The sequence below is a fragment of the Bos grunniens genome, chromosome 16, assembly GCF_055505025.1.
Source record: "Bos grunniens cultivar Pamir isolate PY7600 chromosome 16, Bosgru_T2T1.0, whole genome shotgun sequence".
NCBI lineage: Eukaryota > Metazoa > Chordata > Mammalia > Artiodactyla > Bovidae > Bos > Bos grunniens.
Genome location: NC_141180.1, coordinates 79752880 through 79776737, shown reverse-complemented (window position 1 = coordinate 79776737; position 23858 = coordinate 79752880). Strand labels below are relative to the sequence as shown.

The following is a 23858-nucleotide window of genomic DNA, read 5'->3' as shown; positions in this document are numbered from 1 at the left end:
ATTTGGAAGGTATGAGTCTTAACCATTAAACTGCCAGAGAAGACCCAAAGACAGCCTTTTGGTTTGCGCTATCCCAAAATATTTTTACTGATTACAAGAGTCCTAACTAATTCCACTCCTCAGCAATGGAGAGTGTTCAAACCCCCTGTTGTGTTGGAAAGGTTTTAAGGTAGGAAGTATCATTTCAAACTGCAGAGACTTAAAAAACTATCTCTAAAACCAAACCCAGACATTCAAAAAATCACTTTACTAGAGAAAATCCACAGTTGCTCCTCTTTAAAGACAAGAAAACATTGCATAAAGGAAAAAGCAACACTTAAAACCTTGGTTAGTTCCTCCTCAGTTCTCTGACCCCCCAGTTCACTGTGATTATTTCCGTCATCTCTTGTGGACTGGATGCTAATATACTTGAAGTTCAAATTAAAGCCCTTCAAGAACATTAGACAAACCTGATGGGATTTTCAATGCAGTTTTCCCCTATATACCTTTGTACCCCTTAGTCTAATAGGGCCTTTTTTTTTTTTTCAAGGAAACTTATGTAACTTGTTATAGAAGTCAGAGTTCAAGCTATGCGTGCTCCAAAAAATAGAAAAATTGCTCTGTTTGGCAATAATCTTTATAGAAGGAAAAAGAAACTTATTTTCCAGTATCTTCACCCTCAATTCTCTGTAAATGGAATCTGAAGTCCACCTCATGCCAGAACCTAGTCTCTTTTTAAGTTAGAAGTGAATATCTTTATTAATTTTTAATACACTTTTTAAAAAGCAGTTTCAGGTTCACAGCAATATTGAACAAAAGGTACAGAAATTTCCCATATACCCCTTGCCTCCACGCATATATCGCCTCCCCCATTATCATTATCAGCATCCCTACCCGAGTGGTAATTTTTTTACAACTGGTACATCATTATCACTCAGAGTCCGTAGTTTGCCTAGGGTTCACTCCTCGATTATACATCCTGTGGGTTTTGACAAATCTATAATGTCATGTACCCGTCATTATGGTATCAGAGTAGTTTTATTGCTTTAAAAACCCTCTGTGCTCCTTTCATCTTGCCTTCCCCACAGCTCCGGGCAAACACTGATCTTTGAACTGTCTCCATAGTTGTGCCTCTTCCAGAATGTCATAAAGTTGGAGTTGTACAGTGCGTAGTCTTTTCACACTGGCTTCTTTTATTTAGTAATATGTGTTTAGGTTCCTTCCATGTCTTTTCATGGCTTGATCGCTGATTTCATTTTAGTGCTAAATAATGTTCCATTGTCTGAACATATCAGGCAGTGTTTATTTGTCCACTTACCTGCTGAAGGACACCTTGGTTGCTTTCATGTTTTGGCAGTGAGTCGTCTATAAACATTTGTGTGCAGGTTTCTGTGTGAACATAAGTTCTCAGTTCCTTTGGATAAACACTAAGGGCATGTTACTGGTCTGTATGTAAGAATATGTTTAGTTTTGTAAGAAACCACCAAGCTGCTTTCCCAGTTGACTACCGTTTTCATTCCCGCCAGCAATGAATGAGTTCTTGTTGCTCCATAGCCTCATTAGCATTTAGCATCGTCTGGTGCGCAGCGGTATCTCATTGTTTTAATTTGCACTTCCCTGATGACATGTGATGTGGTGCATCATTTCATATGGTTATTTGCTATCTGTATATCTTCTTCGATGAGGTCTATTCAGAACTTTGCCCATTTTTAAAACAGATTGAGTTTTAAGAGTTCTTTTCCTTTTTCTTTTGGTATTATATCTAAAAGCCATCACCATACACAAAGTCATCTAAATTTTCTCCTGCCATTGTTTAGTCGCTAAGTCGTGTCTGACTCTTTGTGACCCCGTGGACTGAAGCGCTCCAGGCTTCCCTATCCTTCGCTATCCCCCGGAGTTTGTTCAGATACATGTCCATTGAGTCAGTGGTGCTGTACAACCATCTCATCCTCTGTCACCCCCTTCACCTTTGGCCTTTAATGTTTCCCAGCATCAAGGTCTTTTCCAACGAGTTGGCTCTTCACATCATATGGCCAAAGTACTAGAGTTTCAGCTTCAGCATCAGTCCTTCCAATGAATATTCAGAACAGATTTCCTTTAGGATGGACTGGTTGGGTCTCCTGGGTTGATTTCCTTTAGGATTGACTAGTTTGATCTCCTTCCTACCCAAGGAACTCTCAAGAATCTTATCCAGCACCTCAATTCAAAAACATCAATTCTTCAGTCCCAGCCTTCTTTATGGTCCAACTCTCACATCCATACATGACTACTGGAAAAACCATAGCTTTGACTATAACCTTTGTCAGCAAAGTGATGTCTTTGCTTTTTAATATTCTGTCTAGATTTATCATAGCTTTCCTTCCAAGTAGCAAGCGTCTTTTAATTTCATGGCTGCAGTCACTGTCCACAGTGGTTTTGGAGCCCAAGAAAATAAAGTCTCTCACTGTTTCCATTGTTTCCCCATCTATTTGCCATGAAGTGATGGGACCAGATACCATGATCTTCGTTTTTTGAATGTTGAGTTTTAAGCCAGCTTTTTCTCCTAGGAAATTGTTATATTCCAGGAATTTTATAATTTTGCATTTTACAGTTAGTTCCGTGATTCATTTTGAGTTAAATTTTAGGAAGGTACAATGTCTAAATCTAAGTTCATTTCTCTGCATGTGGATATCTAGCTGTTCCAGTACCATTTGTTGAAGAGACTATCTTTTCTCCATTGTATTGCCTTTACTCCTGTTCAAAGGTCAGGTGACTATATTCATATGGTTCTATTTATCTCTTCTTTCACTAATATTGAAACGGAGCAGGGTCCTATGGTCCTTGCCCTGCTCTGTCTGTGGAAAACCTTTAGCCAAAGAATAAATTTAATCAGAGAAGTGAGAAAATGCAGAAACAAAGGAAAAGTCAAATGAGACCAAGTAATAATGATGTACACATTAAGCATAGTCAAGGACCTTCAGTTCCTTCCTAAGGGTTATAGATAATATTCCGAGCCATATCCTGTGAGTTGTCTCATAGATACTGAAACGCCCACCAGGTAGAAGTTAACTACTGATGACCAGACTGTACCCATGACTTAAGCTGCCACAATTCCGAGAATTGGCCTCAAAGCAATGGAAACAAACTGCCCCTGGAACTGAAGACTAACTGTATTTAAAGTAACCAAGATGACGCTGGTCAGATCCCTGATGACCGATCTGAGGATGACTGTCAGAGCTGACTGTTTCTGCGTGTAGCCCTCTCCCTTTGTCTATAAAAGCTATTATCCCCTGATTGTCAGCAGGAGGAGTCGGCCTTTGACAGAAGTCCACTTCTATCCGTCTCCCTTGCCGACCCCCACCCCAACCCCTGGCATTGTTGGCATCCAAAATAATGCAAACTTTCCTTTCCATCAGCCTGGACTCTTTAATGACTTTGAGCAACGAGCAGCTGGACCCCGCTTTGGGTAACAGTATCAGACTGTCTTGATTAGTGTACCCTTACAGTATGTCTTGAAATCAGTTAGTGTCAGTCCTCTGACTTGGTTCTTTTCCTTCAGTATTGTGTTGGCTGTTCTGGGCTTTTGCTTCTCCATATAAACTTTAGAATCAGTTGGTCCATATCTACAAAATAAGTTGCTGGGATTTTAATTGGAAATGCACTGACTTTGTAGCATTATGTTGGGAAGAACTGATACCTTGATAATATTGAGTCTTCCTACTGGGCTTCCCTGGTGGCTCAGATGGTAAAGAATCCACCTGCAAAGCAGGAGACCTGCGTTCGATCCCTGGGTTGGGAAGATCCCCTGGAGGAGGTCATGGCAACCCACTCCAGTATTCTTGCCTAGAGAATCCCTGTAGACAGAGAGGCCTGGTGGGCTACAGTCCATGGGGTTGCACAGAGTCTGACACAACTGAGTGACTAAGCACAGCACTGCACCCAACAATATGGAGTATCTTTCCATTTATTTAGTTCTGCTTTGATTTCTTTCATCAGAGTTTAGTAGTTTTTCTCATATAGAATTTATACATATTTTGTTGGATATATATATTTTATTTTCCACTTGTTCATTGCCAATGTTTAGGAAAGCATTTGATTTTTGTGTATTAACCTTGTAGCTTGCAAACTTGCTACAATCACTTACTAGTTCCAGGAGGTCTTTGGAAAGTTTTATTTCTTCCTTCCCATTCTTCTATCACTGCATTAGCTAGGACTTCCAGTATGATGTTGAAAAGGAATGGTGAGAGGGCACTTCCTTGCCTTGTTCCTGATCTTAATGAGAAAGCTTCTATTTTATCACCATTAAGGATGATGTTGAATGTAGGATTTTTGTAGATATTCTGTATCAAGTTGAGGAAGTTCCTCTCTATTTTCAGTCTCAGAGTTTTTATCAGAAATGGATGTTGGGTTTTGTCAAATGTTTTTCCTATATCTGTTGATATGATCATGTGATTTTTCTTCATTAGCCTGTTGATGTAATAGATTGCAGTTGACCCCTGAACAACCTGGGTTCAAACTGCCTGGGTCCACTTGTATGTGGATTTTTTTCAATAAATATTTAGTTGGCCCTTGATATCTGTGGGTTCTGCATTTGAGGCAGATCAAAAACTTAATACAACCATGTGTGGTTGATGGATTCCACAGATGCGAACCCGTGGATACAGAGGGTTGATTATGGGATTTGAGCAACCAAGGGTTTTTGTGCCAGTGGAGGTCCTAGCACCAATACCCGATGGATTCCAAGGGATGACTGTACAGTAATTGATTTTTGAATGTTGAACCAGCCTTGAATATCTGGGATGTGCTGTGTGTTCAGTCGTGCCCAACTCTTTCCAATCCCACAGACCGTAGCCCACCAGTCTCCACTGTCCATGAAATTCTCCAAGGCAAGAATACTGGAGGAATATCTGGGATAAATCCCACTAAATCATGGTATAATTCTATAATTCTTCATAGACGTTGTTGGTGCTAATATTTTATTGACAATTTTTTGCATCTTTGTTCATGAGAAATACTGATCTGTAGCCTTATATTCTTGTATTATCTTTGTCTGGTTTTAGTATCAGGGAAATGCCCTGGTAGAATGAGTTGAGAAGCACACCGTCTGCTTCTGTCTCTTGGAAAAGATTGTAGAAAACTGATACAATATCTTCCTTAAATGTTTAGCAGAATTCACCAGGGAATGATGTAAATGGCATCATCACAGACCTAGTTACCTAAGCCAAAACCTGGGGATCCTTCTCAGTGCTCCCTTCCTCAGCAGATCCATATCCAAATTACAAGCAAACCGTGTGAGCTCAATCTCTGCAATCTAACCAGAATCCATTTACTCTGCTCCACCTCTATTGTATCACTACCAACCTTCAGTACATCTCTCTGCTGCTTCTATGGCTCCTCTGTGACCCACTGTCTACCCAGCAGACACCGCTTCCGTGTTTCCTCGCTGCACTAACAATCTACAATCCTTAACCCTGGCCGTCACAGCAGATTGTAAATTAGTCCTGACTGCCTCTCCTACCTAACCCCGACCTCTCTCCCTTGCTTTCTGGGCTTCTCCCACCTTGACTGTCTTATTTCATAGACATACCAAGTTTGTTACCATTCAGAGCTTTTTCTGCTCCTACTGCCTAGGACATCCAATCTCCCTTGCCTTCCCTCTAGCCCTCCAACTTTGTATATAGCTTATAAATCTTTATTATTCATTTTTCTTCTCAAATGTCATTGAGTTATTCTTCATAGAGTTATTTCCTGACCACCTAATTAAAATGCCACCTCCCATTTATTGTCTTCTATCTTGTTTTTCATGCACTTACCTCTTTCTGGCATTAAGTTATGCTCTTAGGTTTTTATATGTTATTTTATATCAAGTGCCATTGGAAAATCAGTTCCAAGGGAGACTTTCTTATTCACCATTGTATCCCCCAGCATCAAGAACAAGGCCTGACAGTAGCAGCAACTCACTAATATAGGAGAAAAGAAAGAAGGAAGGAAGGAAGGGAAGAAGAGAGGTGGGGTGGGATGGAGAGAGGGAGAGAAAGAGGGAGGGGAGGCAGAGAGTGGGAGGGAGCAGAGGAACGAACAGTAAGACTTCAACTGTGAAGATGCTATAGAAACCTGGAAATCTGTTAATATGGTGATATGAAGAAAACAAAAGCCACAAGACATAAATAAAATAAATGAAAAAGAATCCAAATTACAAATGAGCCCAGGGTGGGCACAAATACTGAAAGTTGCCACAGATATCGGAGAAGGCAATGGCACCCCACTCCAGTACTCCTGCCTGGAAAATCCCATGGACGGAGGAGCCTGGTAGGCTGCAGTCCATGGGGTCACTAAGAGTCGGGCACGACTGAGTGACTTCACTTTCACTTTTCACTTTCATGCATTCGAAAAGGAAATGGCAACCCACTCCAGTGTTCTTGCCTGGAGAATCCCAGGGACAGGGGAGCCTGGTGGGCTGCCGTCTATGGGGTCGCACAGAGTCGGACACGACTGAGGCGACTTAGCAGAGCAGCAGCCACAGATATACTTTTTTTGGTACCTTCTTTCTTTTCCCGTGCTATATAGTTGTTGTTCACTCACTAAGTCGTGTCCAACTCTTGTGGCCCCATGGACTGTAGCCTGCCAGGCTCCTCTGTCCATGGGATTTCCCAGGCAAGGACCCTGGAGTGGGCTGCCATTTCCTTCCTCAGGGACTCTTCCCCAGCCCGGGATCGATCCCATGCCTCCTGCACTGGCAGGAGGATTCTTTACCACTGGGCCCCCAGGGAAGCCTGTGCTATGCAGTACGTTCTCACTGGTCGTCTGTTATATGTGGTAGTGTATATGTATCAGGCCCAGTCTCCCAGCGTATCCCGCCCCGATGCCCTCTTGGTATCTTTACATTTGCCCTCTGCATCTGTGTCTCTATTTCTGCTTTGCAAAGAGGTTCATCAGCACCATTTTTCTAGACTCCATGTGTTAACATGCGATGTTTGTCTTTCTCTTTCTGACTCATCCTCACCATGTCTGACAGTTTCTAGGCCCATCCACGCCTCTGCAAATGGCACAGTGCTGAGTAGGAGTCCACTGTATGAACCGCATCTTCCTTATCCGTTCACCTGTCGACGGACATCTAGGTTGCTTCCACGGCCTGGTTATTGTATGTACTGCTGCAATGAACACTGGGGTACATGTATTTTTTGGAGTAACGGTTTTCTCTTGGTATATGTCCAAGAGTAGGATTGCTGGATTATATGGTAGTTCTATTTTTAGTTTTTTAAGGAACCTCCATACTGTTCTCCAAAGTGGCTGTACCAATTTACATTCTCTCCAACAATGTAAGAGGGTTCTCTTTTTTCCATACCCTCTCTAGCGCTTATTATTTGTGGATTTTTTGATGGTGGCCATTCTGACTGGTGTGAGGTAGTACCTTATTGTAGTTTTGATTTGCATTTCTCTAATAATTAGTGATGTTGAGCATCTTTTCATGTGCCTCCTGGCCATCTGTATGTCTTCTTTGAAGAAATGTCTATTTAGATCTTCTGCCCACTTTTTGATTGGGTTGCTTTTTTTTTTGAGCTACATGAACTGTTTGTATATTGTAGAGATTGCAGGTACAAAGCTTCTAGCCAACGGTGTTCCAACCCATGTCCAGCGCAGTATCCAGCCATTGTCTTTGAGTGGCAGCAGCTGCTGTAGCCTGCAGGCCTTTCCCAACAGTCCCTGCAGCCCTGACTCCTCTTCAGCTAGTAGGAAGATTTGCTCCAGGGCTGCACACAGGGCTGCCTGTTAACACCCCTCCTGTACTCACTGCTCTCAGCTCCCTCCTCCCATCTCTTCAGCTGCCCTCACTGGTTTCCTCCAGCCCTGCTCCCCATTTTCAGATGCTCATGGTCTCTGTGAAGCAAACTTCTGATGGGAGGAAGGCAAGCTGAGGAGGAGGCTCCTTTTCTCCCTCATGGGAACTTCTCTTTAGCCCAAAGAACTCACTGACGTCCCCAGCCTCAGGGTGAGGGACAGAGACCTCCCCAGGAAACCTGCCACCCCTCAACAGATATGGTCCTCAAATCTACCTGAATGGGGCCTGACAAAGATTCTTTGCTTTACCAAATAGTCAGGCTCCTGAACCTTTTCCTAGGCTCATCTGTGCACTTCCTTGTAAAATCTAGTTTTAACAAGAACCCTGCTGAGTTAGTTGAACCAGAATCCCCATTCTCGATACCTGATCACCCTTGATTTCTGATCAGGTTCATCACCCCCCAGGTGATGTCTGATCACCCTGGCCTTGTCTTTAGCAAGAACCCTGTTAGGTCAGTTTAGCCAGGATTCCTCTTACCTCCTCGTTTCCTGTCGGTAATTTTCCACCTACTGACGCCCTCTTTGTTCCCACTTGGCCATGCTGTATTTGGAGCTGAACCCGACCTCTCTCCCCTACTGTAAAGATTCCACTGCAGCGGTTCCTGGGCCTGTCACAGTGGTCCAGAATAAGATCTTTAACAAGTGTCACTGAATAGTTTTTTCTGTAACAGGCCCGCTTTCATCACAGTGGCTTCTGCTCCTTGGAGCCAACCCCTCCTTGACTATAGTCATCAAAATGCAGCAGGTTGTCAGTCTAGATCACCTTTCCTTCTCCTGGTGATTTTTATTTTCCTACTTTGGCTTCTTGAAGGATCACTTGAAATAGAAGGAGAGAAGAGAAAAGAGTGAAGAAAGAAAAGATGAGGAGGGTAAAAAAGGTGAGCAGGGCCAGCTACAGGTTTGCTTAATCTCTCTCTGGCTTTTTCTCTATATATTTATATAAATATATTCCCTACACACACACACTAAGCAACTCTTCATGTATTATATCACCAGTCCTCACAACTTTACAATAACTCTGCAAACATGATGAAAATAACTGACATCACTGTTTTCACATGAGCTGCTAAGGCTCTAACAAGAGAAATGACCAGATACATGGACTGGCTAAGGGGCAGAGTCTGAATTTGGCGTGTCCAGCCCCAAGGACATGCTCTTCCTGTAAACTAGAGACTAACGGGCTGCAGCTGACTCCACTGTGCCCCCAGCACTGTGGCAATACTGGGCCTCTTTCAGCTGAATAGCACTTCACCCTGAGATGGGTGCGTGCGTGCATGCTAAGTCACTTCAGTCGTGTCCGACTCCATGCGGCCCTATGGACTGTAGCCTGCTAGGCTCCTCTGTCCATGGGATTTTCCAGGCAAGAATACTGGAGTGGGTTGCCATGCCCACCTCCAGGGGACCTTCCCAACACAAGGATCTGACCCATGTCTCTCATGTCTTCTGCATTGGCAGACAGGTTCTTTACCTCTAGTGCCACCTGGGAAGCCCCAAGGAGATGGGTGCCGCTGCTGCTAAGTCGCTTCAGTCGTGTCCGACTCTGTGCGACCCCACAGACGGCCTCCTACCAGGCTCCTCTGTCCCTGGGATTCTCCAGGCAAGAACACTGGAGTGGGTTGCCATATCCTTCTCCAATGCATGAAAGTGAAAAGTGAAAGTGAAGTCACTCAGTCGTGTCCGACTCTTAGCGATCCCATGGACTGCAGCCCACCAGGCTCCTCCGTCCATGGGATTTTCCAGGCAAGAGTACTGGAGTGGGGTGCCATTGCCTTCTCCGAGGAGATGGGTATGTCCTCCCAATCCTAGGATGTGGGCAGGCAGCTAGGGGCTCCTCACCAGGAAATGCATGTTTTCTGGACAGTAAGATACTCGAGGACACGCTGGGGCACGGGGCCACTCAGCCTGGACCCGTGGAGAGTGCAGTCCTCTTGCTCGAGTTCCTTGTTGCGTGCCCAGGGAGGTTGAGACACGGGGCTGAGCATCTCTCAGAAAGCCTGCGCCTTACCGTCCCACTGAGCCTGCTGAGAGTGAGTGGCTTGAGCTCCCAGCCCATCTGCCCACCCCTGCCCTGCAGTGTCACAGCTCGGTCACCCATGCTCTCATTTTCCCATGGTGTTGGCGGTCTGCCCTTTCTGCCTACCAACTTCACAGTGTAGGGAAGGGAAAGAGGTAGTGACCGCTCAGACTTGCTGCTTAATTACAGCGCTACACCAGTCACCTCCCTCCTCCCACCTTGTCCTTGTGCATGAGGATCAGGATCCTGTTTTCAAAGGACATACTGGTAGGTTCCATGGTCAGGCCCTGCAAGTCTGGACATAGTACAGGTTCACGAGGGAGGGAAGGCAGTCACGGGCTTGACGGGTAGGTGCACAGCTATCCCAATCTCCTTCCCTCCAGGGTTCCAGCACCAGGGACAGCATCCACCTAGCCTCTGCCCACACTTTTCCTCTGTCTGGAAGCTGCCATGAAAATCTTTGTCCCTCTCATCCAGTGGCTTGGCCCACTGAACAGGTCTATGACTGACAGGTCCTTCTCCATTACTCAGAAACATCTGTTAGGACCACACACACCAAGACAGCACACAGAGCTCTCCTGAATATAATAAGCTCAAGAAGTCCAGGACCTGGAGCCAACAGCTGACAACTGAAAGCAACAAATGGCAAAAATCTTCCAGCTCCTTGGGTCAGCTTTACCTTCTGAGATGGTCTCCAACCTTGCTTAGCTCACCAGGCCCACCGAAGACAAATGGATACCTTCTGCAGCTGCCCTTCTCTGCTCTGCCAGGCCCTTCTCTTCCTGCTGTAGTTGGCTCTTCTGGATCTAGCTTGCCATGTTGTCCAGCCAAAGATCCTCCTCCCCTGTCTGGGGAGGGGAGAAGTTACCTCTCAGGGAAACCCTGGCCCAGCTAGGGCCCCACTCCCCAACCCCCAGTTCGTGAGTGCTTGATGACATCCTCAGGCTGCCTCCATCCTTACCTGCCCTGGCCTGCACCCTTCATCTCAGCATCTGGTTCAGCAAGCTCTTTTACTTAAGTTGTTCTCACATCCCAGCATCCCAGGCCCATGGGGTTGATGATATCATATACCACAGACACCTGCTTAGTACCAGGCATTGGATAGGGGTCCCATATGTGGGGTTATGCCAGACCGCATGGCTGGAAGAGATGAAGGAGCCCATCTCCCAGTCTCCTTTCAGCTCAGAGGGCCACTGGGAATAATTAAGAAAGGAAAACTGGCCTGGGGGTCAGGGACATGGGTGTTAGTCTTGTACTGGTCTCTAACTAGCTGTGTGGCACCCTTTCCTCTTGGGATTGCAGCGTCCTCTGCTGTAAGAGAGGGGCTTAAATGGGGTGCTTTAGAAAGTCTTTCCAACTCCAAGTCTGTCTCTGAAAGTCTCCTGGGCTACTGCCCAGGGATCACCTCTCTTAGGAAAGAAAAGAGGAAACAGCAAAGATATTTTCCCCAGCTTCTCAGTACCCTTTCTAGTTCTTCATGATGCTAAATGATGAAGCATGACCAGATCTGGTTCTGGCACCAGAAGCTGAAGGAGAAAAAGGTGTAACTCTGTGCTGAGAACACAGGCCTCAAGGTCTACCAGCTCACAGCTCCAGCCTCTCCTGAGTGCTGTGACATTTAAAGTGGCAGAGGCTGCAGGCTCCTGCCCTGCACTCTCCAGGTAGACACTTCTGAAGTATTCTAAGGTCCACAGCTCCCATGGATAGGCTGGGGCTGCCTTTGCAGCTTCACTGAACTTGCATTCTCCTCTGCTTGCTCTTGCTTCCTTTGCGTCTTTAAGGTATTGATCCTAAGGGGTCTAGAGATCTCCCCAGTAGCTTCCTGTAGATAAATATTGACCCCAGAGGTCTCAGGGAACTAGACCTATAGGAACATAACTCATGGCCTACAGGGTCCTTTGTGATCTGGTCTCTGCCAATCTCTAGTCTTATTTCCTTCCAGTGGCCCCCTTGCACTCTATTCTTCAGCCTCACTGAACTCTCAGTTCTCCAAAACCAAGTTCTTTCTCTCTTGCATTGTGCAAAGTTGTGCATGTTTTCACATAATTTATTCAACAAATATTCATTATGCTACTAATCAGTCATGATGCCGTCAGGAAAGAGATGGTGTACTCAAAAGGGGGAACTGAAGTTTAATGAAGAGGTTATTTAAAATGTAAGCAGGATTTGGGGAAATTAGCAAAGCGTCCTAAGAGTAACAGCAGTGGGACGCTCCTAGCGGGATGGGGAAAGGGAAGCATGGCTAGCGGAAGGTGCACTGCCAGAGCTGCAGCTCCCGACGAGAGCCCTCACACAGGAGCTGTGACTTTCGGGAAGTGGACAGCCTTTGCCAACCCAGCCCAGCTGGAAGTGAGCTACGGTGAAAAATCCCCCAATCTCTGTCTCCTGCCACCCTCCAAACTCCCACTGGTACAGCTGAACCCAATGGGAAACCCCAGAGAAAAAGGTGTGGCCCACAGAGCTGGGTGGAGAGGTAAGAGTGGATGTGGAGGGGCGAGGAAGCACTCGGTGCAATCCCTGCCATGCACCCCACATGAGCGGCACAGAGCAGCGGTGCCCGCAGCTGCTCACAGGCTAGAGGGGAACGGCCTCCATCAGCGGGCCAATAAACAGCAACAGAAATACCGACTACTTTCGTGCTCACAACAAACACTTATTAAAAATTCACCATGAGCTAGTCATAGAGTAAGTTCCCACAACTTTTTTAAAACTGGCATCACATGGACCATGCTCTCTGCCCACAATGTAATTGCTATAAATCATTAACAAAGAAGGAATTTATCCTCATAGTCAGAAACTTAAAAACATGCCTCTGTAAAACTTGGGGCAATGAAGAAATCACAATGGCAATTAGAAAACAGTTAAAACTGAATGATGACAAAAATGTTACAGATTAAAATTTATGGGATACAGCAATAGTTTGTATTTAAAGGGAGATTCTGAACATAAATGCTTACATTAGAAAAGAAGAAAGGTTGAAAATTCATAAGCTAAGCATCCAACTTAAGAAGATGGGGGGATGGATAATAGAAAAACCCTAAAAAGGAGAACAAAAAAGACAATTAAGACGAGCAGAAATTAATGAAACAGAAAACAGAGATACAATGGGGAAACAACCAAACCAAAAGGTGGCTCTCTGAGAAAAAGCAAACGGCTCAGCTGCAGTACGTGTGCACGTCAGAAGGATGCACTGCAGTAAAGACGGATGTGCTACAGTGACAGCAGATTAGCTTGGGTGAAATCAGAGGCTTGCGAGTGAAAATAAAAAGCTACAGAAGGTTAAATACAGGTAACACCATTTTTGTAAAGCTCAAGAACACGTAAAACCAAGTTATGTATTACTCAGGGTGTATCTGGGAAAAAATTTTTTTAAAGCAAGAGAATGATAAGCACAATCAGGACTGGCATCTGGGAAGAGCCCAGAGGGGCCTCAAGACCATGGGAATGTTCTGGTCCACAAATTTACAAGGATGCTTGTAAATATGATTTTTTGCAGGTATCTAATAATAATTTTTAAAAACTGTAAGCAAATCCTGGTCAGTAGAATGTCTCAGACTAACTCTGCATCGTTTCTCTACGTGTCAGTATGGAACCGTCTCATCCTCTGCTGCCCTCTTCTTTTGCCTTCAGTCTTTCCCAGCATCAGAGTCTTTTCCAATGAGATGGCTCTTTACCATCAGGGGCCAAAGTACTGGGGCTTCAGCTTCAGCAATAGTCCTTCCATCGAATATTCAGGGTTAATTTCCTTTAGGATTGACTGGTTGGATCTCCTTGCAGTCCAAGGGACTCTCATGAGTCTTCTCCAACACCACGGTTGAAAAGCATCAATTCTTTGATGCTAGGCCTTCTTTATGGTTCAACTTCCACATCTGTACATGACTACTGGAAAAACTATAGCTTTGACTATATAGACCTTTGTTGGCAAAGTGATGTCTCTGCTTTTTAATACAGTCTAGATTTGTCATAACTTTTCTTCCAAGAAGCAAACATCTTTAATTTCATGGCTGCAGTCACCATCCACAGTGATTTTGGAGCCCATCTGAGCAGATACAAACTACTATATATAAAATAAGTAAACAAGGTCCTACTATATAACGTAGGGAGCTATATTTAATATCTTAGACCCTGATGCTGGGAAAGATTGAGGGCAGGAGGAGAAGGGGACGACAGAGGATGAGATGGCTGGATGGCATCACCCATGTCCATGATGCCATCACCCATCATGGACATGGGTTTGGGTGGACTCCGGGAGTTGGTGATGGACAGGGAGGCCTGGCGTGCTGAAAGAGTTGGACACGACTGAGCGACTGAACTGAACTGAAACTATTTCTTACTTATTCATTTATTCGGCTGTGCTGGTCTTACTGTGGCACAGGATTTTGTCTTTGCTGTGGTGTGCAGGGTCTTTAGTTTCAGGATATGGGATCTGAGCTCCTTGATCAGCAATCAAACCCGGGCCACTTGCATAGGGAACATGGAGTCTTCGCCACCACGCTACCAGTGAAGTCATCCAATCTCTTGTAATAAACTGTAATGGAAAAGAATATAAAAAAGAATATGTGTATGTATAACTGAAATACTTCTCAACACCAGAAACTAATGCAACTGTAAATCAACTACACTTTGATTTTTTTTAAAAGCCTATAGCACATTGCTGGATGCTTGAGTGTTTTTATGGTTAATCTCATTGAGAAGCCTTGCTAAGAAAACAAGGAAATTGGAATAAAAACCAAGGAGGTCTTCTTACAATGAAAGCAAGCCCAGAGGTTGAAAAATGAACCTCCCGGAAACCTGGCTGTTTCCCCTCCATGCACAGGCTCCAATCTATAAACCTCCTTCCCTGACCTTGCCACCCAGGAGTGCCAGAAGGGTGGATATAAACATCAAGCAGCCCAAGAGGTGACCCACGGCAGGCACTTGTCACCTTGAGCCTGTCCTGAGTCTGTGTTCCTTTTCTAGCAGTTCTTTGATTACCTTTCAGGAATCACGTCTTCTCCACTGAATGTGGTTTTGGTGAGCAGGCAGATCGAGGCTCCGGGCTCCTACCGTGGGATCTGGAGGAGTCTTCCAACCCAGAGACAGTACAGAGAAGACACGGGCCTGGGGCTGTGCTGGGCCAGCTGAGAACACCCTCCCTGGCAGCACACGCATCAGGACTGAAACTGTTCTTCACAGCCACCATGAAAATTTGCTCCGGTTCCGACTGGCTGATTCAATGAGTCTGAATTTACGGTTTCCTATTGATTTTGTGAGCCTCTGATGTCTTTCCAACACATATTTCCTTTTTCCTAAATTAGCCATTTCATTCATTTTCTAAAATGACGATAAAAAGAGATGTTCATAGTAGATGAACAGTAACAGAAATTCAATCCACTAGACGTTGGATGTTCTCTCCTAGGAAAGCCGCTGTTACCATTTTGATATATGTCCTTACAAACTTTTCTCTGTGTACATATAGAGAGATGGACTAGATCTCTAGATAATTTGGAGTTATGGGAGAATGGAAGAGGTTTTACCAAAAAAAGAAGTCACACTAAATATATTCTTATGTGTATTTTTTATAGGATATAGTATAAACATCTTCCCTCGTGAGTACAGAGAAATTTACACCATTCCTTTTAGTGGCTGCATAGCAATCCATGGTGTAAGAACCAGAATTTAATCATCCCCTGTTGTCATACATTAACACTGCCTCCAACTTTTTAGTATTACAAATAATAATGCAATAAATACTTACACACCCCTTCATGGGTCACAGCCTTGTCATGGCAAAGAGGCTTACATAATTCAATGATGCTATAAGCCATGCTATGCAGGGCTACCCCAGATGGATGGGTCATGGTGAAGAGTTCGGACAAAATGTGATACAAAATGAGAAGGAAATGGCAACCCACTCCAGTATTCTTGCCACGAGAACCCCATAAACAGTATAAAAAGACACCAGAAGATGAGCTTCCCCTCACCCCTGCATCAGTTGGAAGGTGTCCAGTATGTAACTGGGGAAGTGGGTGGTGGTGGTTTACTTGCTAAGTCATGTCCAACTCTTGGGACCCCATGGACTGTAGTCAGCTGGGCTCTGCTGTCCATGGATTTCCTAGGCAAGGATACTAGAGTGGGTTGCCATTTCCTTCTCCAGAGGATCTTCTTGACCCAGGGATCAAACCCAGTCTCCTGCATTATAGGCAGATTCTTTATCAACTGAGCCACCAGGGAAGCCCCTACTCAGGAAAAGCAGAGGGCAAACACTAATAGCTCCAGAAAGAATGAAGCATTTGGGCAAAGTAGAAACAATGCATCAGCTGTGGATGTGTCTGGTGGTGAAAGGAAAATAGGATGCTGTAAAGACCAATATTGCATAGGAACCTGTAACTTTAGGTCCATGAGTTGGACGTGGTTAAACAGGAGAAGGCAAGATTGAACACTGACATCTTAGGAATTGGTGAACTAAAATGGACAGGATGGTCGAACTTAATTCAGATGATCATCATACCTACTACTGTGGGCAAGAATCCCTTAGAAGAAATGAAGTAGCCTTCACAGTTAACAAGAGTCCAAAATACAGTACTTGGGTGCAACCTCAAAAATAACAGGATGATCTCATTTCTAAGGCAAACCATTCAACATCACAGTAATCCAAGTCTCTGCCCCAACCAGTCATGCCAAAAAAGCTGAAGTTGACCAGTTCTATGAAGATCTACACGAACTTGTAGAACTAACACCAAAAAAAAAGATGTCCTTTTCATTATATGGGACTGGAATGCAAAAGTAGGAAGTCATAAACAGATACCCAGAATAACAGGCAAGTTTGATGTTGGAGTACAGAAAAATGAAGCAGAGCAAAGGCTAACACAGTTTTGTCCAGAGAACATGTTGGTCTTAGCAAATACCCTTTTCCAACAACTTAAAGAGATGACTTTACACATGGACATCACCAGATAGTCAATTTGAAATCACGTTGATTATGTTTTTTTGCAGCTGAAGATGGAGAAGCTCTATAAATCAGCAAAAACAAGACCTGGAGCTGACTGTGGCTCAGATCATGAGCTCCTTATTGAAAAATTCAGGCTTAAATTGAAGAAAGTAAGGAAAACCATTAGGCCATTTAGGAATGACCTAAATCAAATTCCTTATGATTATACAGTGGAGATGATGAATAGATTCAGGGGATTAGATCTGGTAGACAGAGTGCCTGAAGAACTGTGGACAGAGGTTCATAACATTGTACAGGAGGCAATGTTATGGTCCAGAACCATCCCAAAGAAAAAGAAATGCAAAAAGGCAAAGTGGTTGTCTGAGGAAGCTTTGTAAATAGCTGAGGAAAGAAGAGAAGCAAAAGGCATGGGAGAAAGGGAAAGATACACCCTACTGAATGCAGAGCTCCAGAGAAGAGCAAGGAGAGATAAGGTTTACCTAAATGAGCAATGCAAAGAAACAGAGGAAAACAATGGAATGGGAAAGACTAGGGTTCTCTCCAAGAAAACTGGGAGATATTAAGGGAACATTTCATGCAAGGATGAGCATGATAAAGGGTAGAAACAGTAAGGACCAAATAGAAGCAGAAGAGATTAAGAAAAGGTGGCAAGAATACACAGAAGAACTGTACAAAAAAGGTCTAGGTCATTCACCTAGAGCTGGGCATCCTGGAGTGTGAGGTCAAGTGGGCCTTAAGAAGCATCACTACAAACAAAGCTAGTGGAGGTGTCAGAATGCCAGCTGAGCTATTTAAAATCCTCAAAGACAATGCTATGAAAGTGATGCACTCAATATGCCAGCAAATTTGGTAAACTCAGCAGTGGCCACAGGATTGGAAAAGGTCAGTTTTCATTCCAATCCCAAAGCAGGGCAATGCCAAAGAATGTTCAAACTATTGTACAATTGTGTTCATTTCACATGCTGGTAAAGTTATGCTCAAAATCCTTCAAGCTAGGCTTCAGCAGTACGTGAACCAAGAACTTCCAGATGTACAAGCTGGGTTTCGAAGAAGCAGAAGAACCAGAGATCAAATTGCCAACATTTGCTGGATCATAGAAAAAGAAGGGAATTCCTGAAAAACATCTGCTTCAGCATCATTGACTATGCTGTGGAATAATTAGAGAGATGGGAGTACCAGACCACCTTACCGTCTCCTGAGAAATCTGTATGCAGTTCAAGAAGCAACAATTAGAACCAGACATGGTACAACCGACTAAGTAAAAACTGGGAAAGGAGTATGACAAGGCTGTTTATTGTGACCCTGCTTATTTAACTTATATGCGGAGTACATCATTCAAAATGCCAGGCTGGATGAATCACAAGCTAGAATCAAGATTTCTGGGAGAAATAACAACAACCTCAGATATGCAGATGATAACACTCTAATGGCAGAAAGTGAAGAAGAACTAAAGAGCCTCCTGATAAGGGTGAAAGAGGGGAGTAAAAAAGCTGGTTTAAAACTCAACATTCAAAAAAATAAGATCATGACATCTAGTCCCATCACTTCATGGCAAATAGATGGGCAAACAATAGAAACAGTGACAGACTTTATTTTCTTGGGCTCCAAAATCACTGCAGATGGTGACTGGAGCCATGAAATTAAAAGACGCTTGCTCCTGGGAAGTAAAGCTGTGACAAACAAAGGCAGTGTATTAAAAAGCACAGACATCACCTTGCCAGTAAAGGTCTGTAGAGTCAAAGCTATGGTTTTTCCAGTAGTCGTGTATGAATATAAGAGTTGGACCTAAAGAAGGCTGAGTGCCAAAGAATTGATGTTTTTGAATTGTGATGCTGGAGAAGACTCTTGAGAGTCCCGTGGACAGCAAGGAGAACAAACCAGTCAATCCTAAAGGAAATCAACCCTGAATATTTATCTGAAGGAGTGATGCTGAAGCTGAAGCTGCAATACTTTGGCCACCTAATGAAAAAAGCCAACTTGCTGGAAAAGACCCTGATGCTGGGAAAGATTGAAGGAAAAGGAAAAGGGGGCAGCAGATAGCATCACCGACTTAATGGACATGAATCTGAGCAAACCCCAGGGGATAGTAGAGGACAGAGGAGCCTGGCGTGCTGCAGTTCTTGGGGTTGCAAAGAGCTGGACGTCACTTAGTGACTGAACAACAAACCATAAGCAGTTACAGCAAAAAGTGAAGAAGCCATGGAGTCTGATGTTGTAATCCAAAACAAAACACAACACACACCTGCCCCTGGGAGAGGGCATGTTCCATGCTGACAGCCCCTGGTGGTTACAGAGATTGCTGCTTGCTGGTAGAGGCCTATGATGGTGTCCATTGGGCACTGCCAAGGAAGCAAATCTGAAGAGCAGCTTGAGCCTAAAAACAAGTTCAAATATTCCAAATGCAGAGAGGCCCATATTTGTATTCCATGCCCCAAATGTCTCAAGAGTGTAATAAAGAGTAGCCAGGCTTGTGCACAAGTTTAGAATGTTGCAAGTTCCTGCTAAAGAGAGGCTGGTGCAAAGGGTGTGAACCCAGGAGAGGCTCTGAAAAATAAACTGCTGCCACTGCACTTTTCCCCCTTCTCCTCTGCTGTCCTACCTCCCCTTCCCAGGCCCCACCCTCTAGTCATGTCAAGTGCCCAGGGACTGGGAGTGATCCATGGGGAAGAGTAACATGTTCGGTCAATCTTTATGGCAAACTGAGAGACCTCTAGGAGCCCAGTGGAAATGGAATGGAATAGGGAGCATCCGGTAGACATAGCCAGGGAAGGGAAAACAAAAGCCAAATAGATGTAAACCTAAAATGTTAATATGATCTTTATTATACAGCACATCTGGTGTGTGTGCATCCCAGAAGCACACGCTATAAAACCAAGTCCAGCCATTCAAAATTACACTAAATGAAGACTTAACCCATAGTTGTATGGCTTAAAAATATACACAATTAACACTGTCCTGCTGTAAAAATATTATGGATAGAGACAGGGAGCACAAGAGGGGAGAGAGTGTAAGAACTGCAGTTTGTGTCTGAGTAATTTTCTCTTGTTATTGCACTTTTATTCTACATACTTAGTATATTACACTTTTATTTAACACTGTAATAATAAACATTAGTCCTTTAAAACAAACACACAAAAACATTACGTAAAGACAAAAGACAACAAGCTATCCAGACCGGTTTCCAATGTTAGGTGTTCATACACAGTCTGTTTTCCATCAGCTCAGCTGGACTGGATGTTAACAAAGCAGATAAAGTTAAAAATAAAACCCTTTTAAGAACAGTAGTGCTATTTAAAATCCCCAAGGGAGTTTGCCATACAAGTTTCTCAAGGTTGCTCCCACCTAACCCACTTAAACACCCACTAGTCCTAACCCACCCCACCCTCATACTTAGAAGGATAAACCCTCTTTTTTTCTTTTAAAGAAAAAGTGGGTTATTTGATCCAGCAAATCCAAAAATCAAGCTTTGAAAACTCAAAGAAAGCAACTACTCTTTTGGCAATGGACTCTTGGAGGGCCATTTATCCCACTCTGATGCAGTACGAACTTCCTGACTAGTCAGATGGAATACCACGCATGCCTTCTCTCCAAAGCAAGGCCAGGGGGAGTCTACTCCCCAAAGTGCTATTACAATCACCAACCCCCTTGGCTTCTCAGTGCTAAATAATAAGCCAAAAAATAAAGTGTCGTTCAGTGCAGTTATCACTTTGCAGCCCTGCTACCCCAAACCACTTCTCTGATCAGGGAAAAACTTTCTCGATGCCTCTTTGGCAGCTCAAGCAAAAATGCAAAAAAAAAAAAAACCACCAAAAATGCAACGGAGAGCTGACAGGTAGGAGCTGAGAGTTGTACAGTCCCGTGTTTCTATCTGTGGCAGTACTATAGCCTTCCCTTTCACTCTTTTTAGTGTTAAAAATTAGGAGAAGCTGCTGCCTAGGCTCTGTCCCTTTAAAACTGATGGGAGTCACAAATGACTTCTTTGGTCTGGGAAGAACCAGCACAGCCCTCCTTTCTAGAGAAGTGAAAGGCTTTTGCTCAATGAGCCCCTCTCTGCAGAGGATCCAGGGAACTAGGGCATGTCTAGGGAAATCCACCCCAACGTGCGTCCCTCAGTCTGCCCAGACCAACCTTGCTGCCAGCTCCCTCGGCCACGGCAGCGACTCTGGAGCCCCAGGCCCCACTGTGTCTCCTGACTGCTCGGCAGGAAGGTTCCTCAGCCAGTTCTGAAGCAACAGAAGGGCCCAGACTCCAAGCACATTAAAGTGGCCAGGTGATCAATTTCAGGCTGAGGTGAATTTCCCTAATTCAGGTGGTAAGAAGGAGGGAACATAGTAAGGGTAATTCTTCTCTCCACCCTTCCTCCTACCCCAGCCACAATCTCACCACATCACATGGGAGCACAGACAACCAAAGCTAGGAGGTAAAATCTTCAAGACTTTGGTCTTGTGGAGCCCTCTACAGCCCAAGAACTGCCAGACTTCTTTGAATATCTAGTGTCTTCCCAAGTAATATACAATACAGTACATTTCATGGCATTCCATCACTTAAATAATGGGTGCCAAGGAATAAAGAACCCAAAATTAGTGGACACTGTTATTAAACAAAAGCAAAGTATAAACACATGTTATACATATGTATTCCTGTACTCAGCCTGCTGAGTGTTTAAATAACACTTCCAAATATCTACATCTGGACTGTGGCTGGCCTGGAGACTTTCAGGAATATTTTGCACCTTTTCTTGATACTTTTTAAAAAATGAACTGTAACCACTCATCTCCTTACTAAGCATTAGCCCCTCCCCTGCTTCTTCCTACTCAGGCAAGAGACATGGGGCATCTGCTAGCAAACTAATGTCTGAGAGCAAACTAATGTCTGAGAGCAAACTAGGCCACAGAGGGTAAACTGAAAAGCGGCTCTGGGTAGAGAAAAACCTAGCCTCCCATGTGTAGATAGGAGTGTGGACTACTAAGGCTTCTTAGAATGTTGGGAATGTGGGCTCCACAATGGAAGCACAGAGTCCCCATTACAGCTGGAGCTAAAAGAGTCTGGAAAAGGGAACTGTGTACGACTTTTCTTGAAATTTCATAAGAAGAGATTTATACTGATTTTTTTCTTGGCTAAAGAAACAGCTTGGGTACAGGGGACTGCTGGATATGCCTAAGCAGCCATCCAACTCTTCACTATCTGGGAGTCATCTCAGCCTGGGAGGGTCTCAAGTTTCCCAGCAAGCATCAGTCCCCTTGGGAGCTCTCTGTAATGAATAAATGTCAAATTCTACCCATAGCCAAAAGGTGAGGGGAAGGAAAAAAAAATAAAGAGTGAAACAGAAAGGTCTCTGCTGTCAAGTAGAATCATCGAGTCCTCTGTTTGGCCTCTCAGAATGTGACTTGCATAGCCGGTCCATGATGCCCTGGAGCATGGGCTGGACAATGCCCAAGAGAGGTCTCTGAGAGGGGTCACCATCCCAACAGGCTTCCATCAGCTGCCAGCACTCCTCATCAAACACAGGAAGGCGTTCTGGACGGGCCCCTAGAAAACGGAGCATCGAAATAAGACCAGAGGCAGCGAGAAGGGACCGACACAACGAAGAGGCGTGATCAGCCCGAGGCCGACTGCCCGGTGTGGGCTCAGGATGTTAAACGATGCAATAAGTTTTGGCTTCAGCTGCATTTATCTAGGTTAGAACTTAATAGTAACAGTGATGAAAAACTGGAATATACCGGCATAGGAAGTTGGAAGAATTAGACATTTTAAAGAAAAAAAGCCTTCTGAGAATTCAGAACCATGCTGCCTGGAAGGAAAGGTTGGACTTAAATGTCTCTTCTGGATTCCACGATGGTTTAAACGTGTATGAGGTCCTGCTGTGGAGTGCCCAGAGCGGGGGATGGGAGATGCTGCGGGAGCAGGGGGTCTCAGCGTGCTCCCGCCAGGGGAGTCGGTGAAGCAGGGCTCATGGCTCTTACCTCTCCGCACATTGTTCCAGAGATGGTCTTTGCTGGCACACCTCTCAAATGCCTCAGGGAGCTTGACAGAGCCTGAGCAGATATACCAGAAGAGAATGCCAAAAGCGTAGACATCCACGGAATTATCATACTTCCCTGCAGCAAGAAAGTGTGACAAGTAGTGAGCAGGGATGGAATCAACAGCATCACTCTCACCTCCATCAGTGGAGGCCTTTTCACACTTTTTTCTAAAGCCTTCTCTATCCATTATCTCTTATAACAACCCTGTTAGAAAGGACACATTTATAATGCCCATTTTATAGTATAAACAATTATGGCACTGGGAAGGCCAAAGATTAAGAGAACCAAGACTAGAACTTGACAAAGGAGAAGGAAAACAGGCCTTTAATTTTAATGGGACTGTCAAGAAGATTAATCCTGAAAGGTCGTATTAGGGAAATAAAATTGGAAAACACAGGTGGGTAAATAGGTTGGAAGCAGAACATGAAGATACTTAAAGTCAGGTAGTCTGGACTGGGTGGGTAGAAGGGGTCATTTATGCTCTAGAGCAGGAGGGAACATGAAGAAAATATTTTAGAAAGATTACGTTTACAACAGTAGGATGAACTGCAGTAGAAACGATCAAAGGACTTTAAATATGAAGTAGCCAAGATCAAATAATAGAAGTGGGAATAGAAATTTTTTAAAGTCAGGGAAAGAAAAATGATGGCTGTCTACTTCTTTGCGATGTGCGTAAGACTACAGTTAGTACACGACTACTAACTACTGTGAGTACACTACAGTTAGTGTGTCCAGCCAACTCCCGATCCTAACGCTGTCGCCCAGCCGTGGCCGACTCTGCGACCCCATGGAATGTAGCACGTCAGGCTCCATGAGATTCTCCAGGCAAGAATACTGGAGTGGGCTGCCATTTCCTTCTTCAGGGGACCTCCCCCACCCAGGGAGCAAACTCGACTCTTCTGCACTGGGAGGCGGATTCTTCACCACTGAGCCACCAGGGAAGCCCGAGCAGCTTCCTACTAGCCATCTATTTTACACATGGCAGTGTACATATGTCAGTGAAACTCTCTTAATTTGTTCCACCCTCTCCTTCCCCTGCTGTGTCCACAAGTCCATTCTCTTCATCTGCATCTCTATTCCTGCCCTTCAAATA

At 44.4% G+C, this 23858-nt stretch overlaps 1 protein-coding gene and 1 long non-coding RNA gene across 7 annotated transcripts in view; both read right to left on the bottom strand.

Moving 5' to 3' along the window:
- Window positions 1–14137: 14137 nt before the first annotated feature.
- On the bottom strand, window positions 14138–15481 carry LOC147357113 (uncharacterized). Its single transcript, XR_015143781.1, has 2 exons — window positions 14786–15481; window positions 14138–14339 (listed from the first exon to the last, which is right to left on the bottom strand). It is a non-coding gene; the product is annotated as an uncharacterized LOC147357113 (long non-coding RNA).
- Window positions 15482–19541: 4060 nt separating this feature from the next.
- DSTYK (dual serine/threonine and tyrosine protein kinase) overlaps window positions 19542–23858 on the bottom strand; it is a 52360-nt gene continuing 48043 nt past the window's right edge. For all 6 annotated transcript variants that reach the window (XM_086345632.1, XM_086345635.1, XM_086345637.1 and 3 more), the window contains 2 exons: window positions 22706–22840; window positions 19542–22271 (listed from right to left, as the gene is read on the bottom strand). In XM_086345632.1, coding sequence (XP_086201758.1) covers window positions 22084–22271; window positions 22706–22840 — 323 coding nt within the window. In that variant the 3' untranslated portion in view covers window positions 19542–22083. The remainder of the gene's footprint in view (window positions 22272–22705; window positions 22841–23858) is intronic.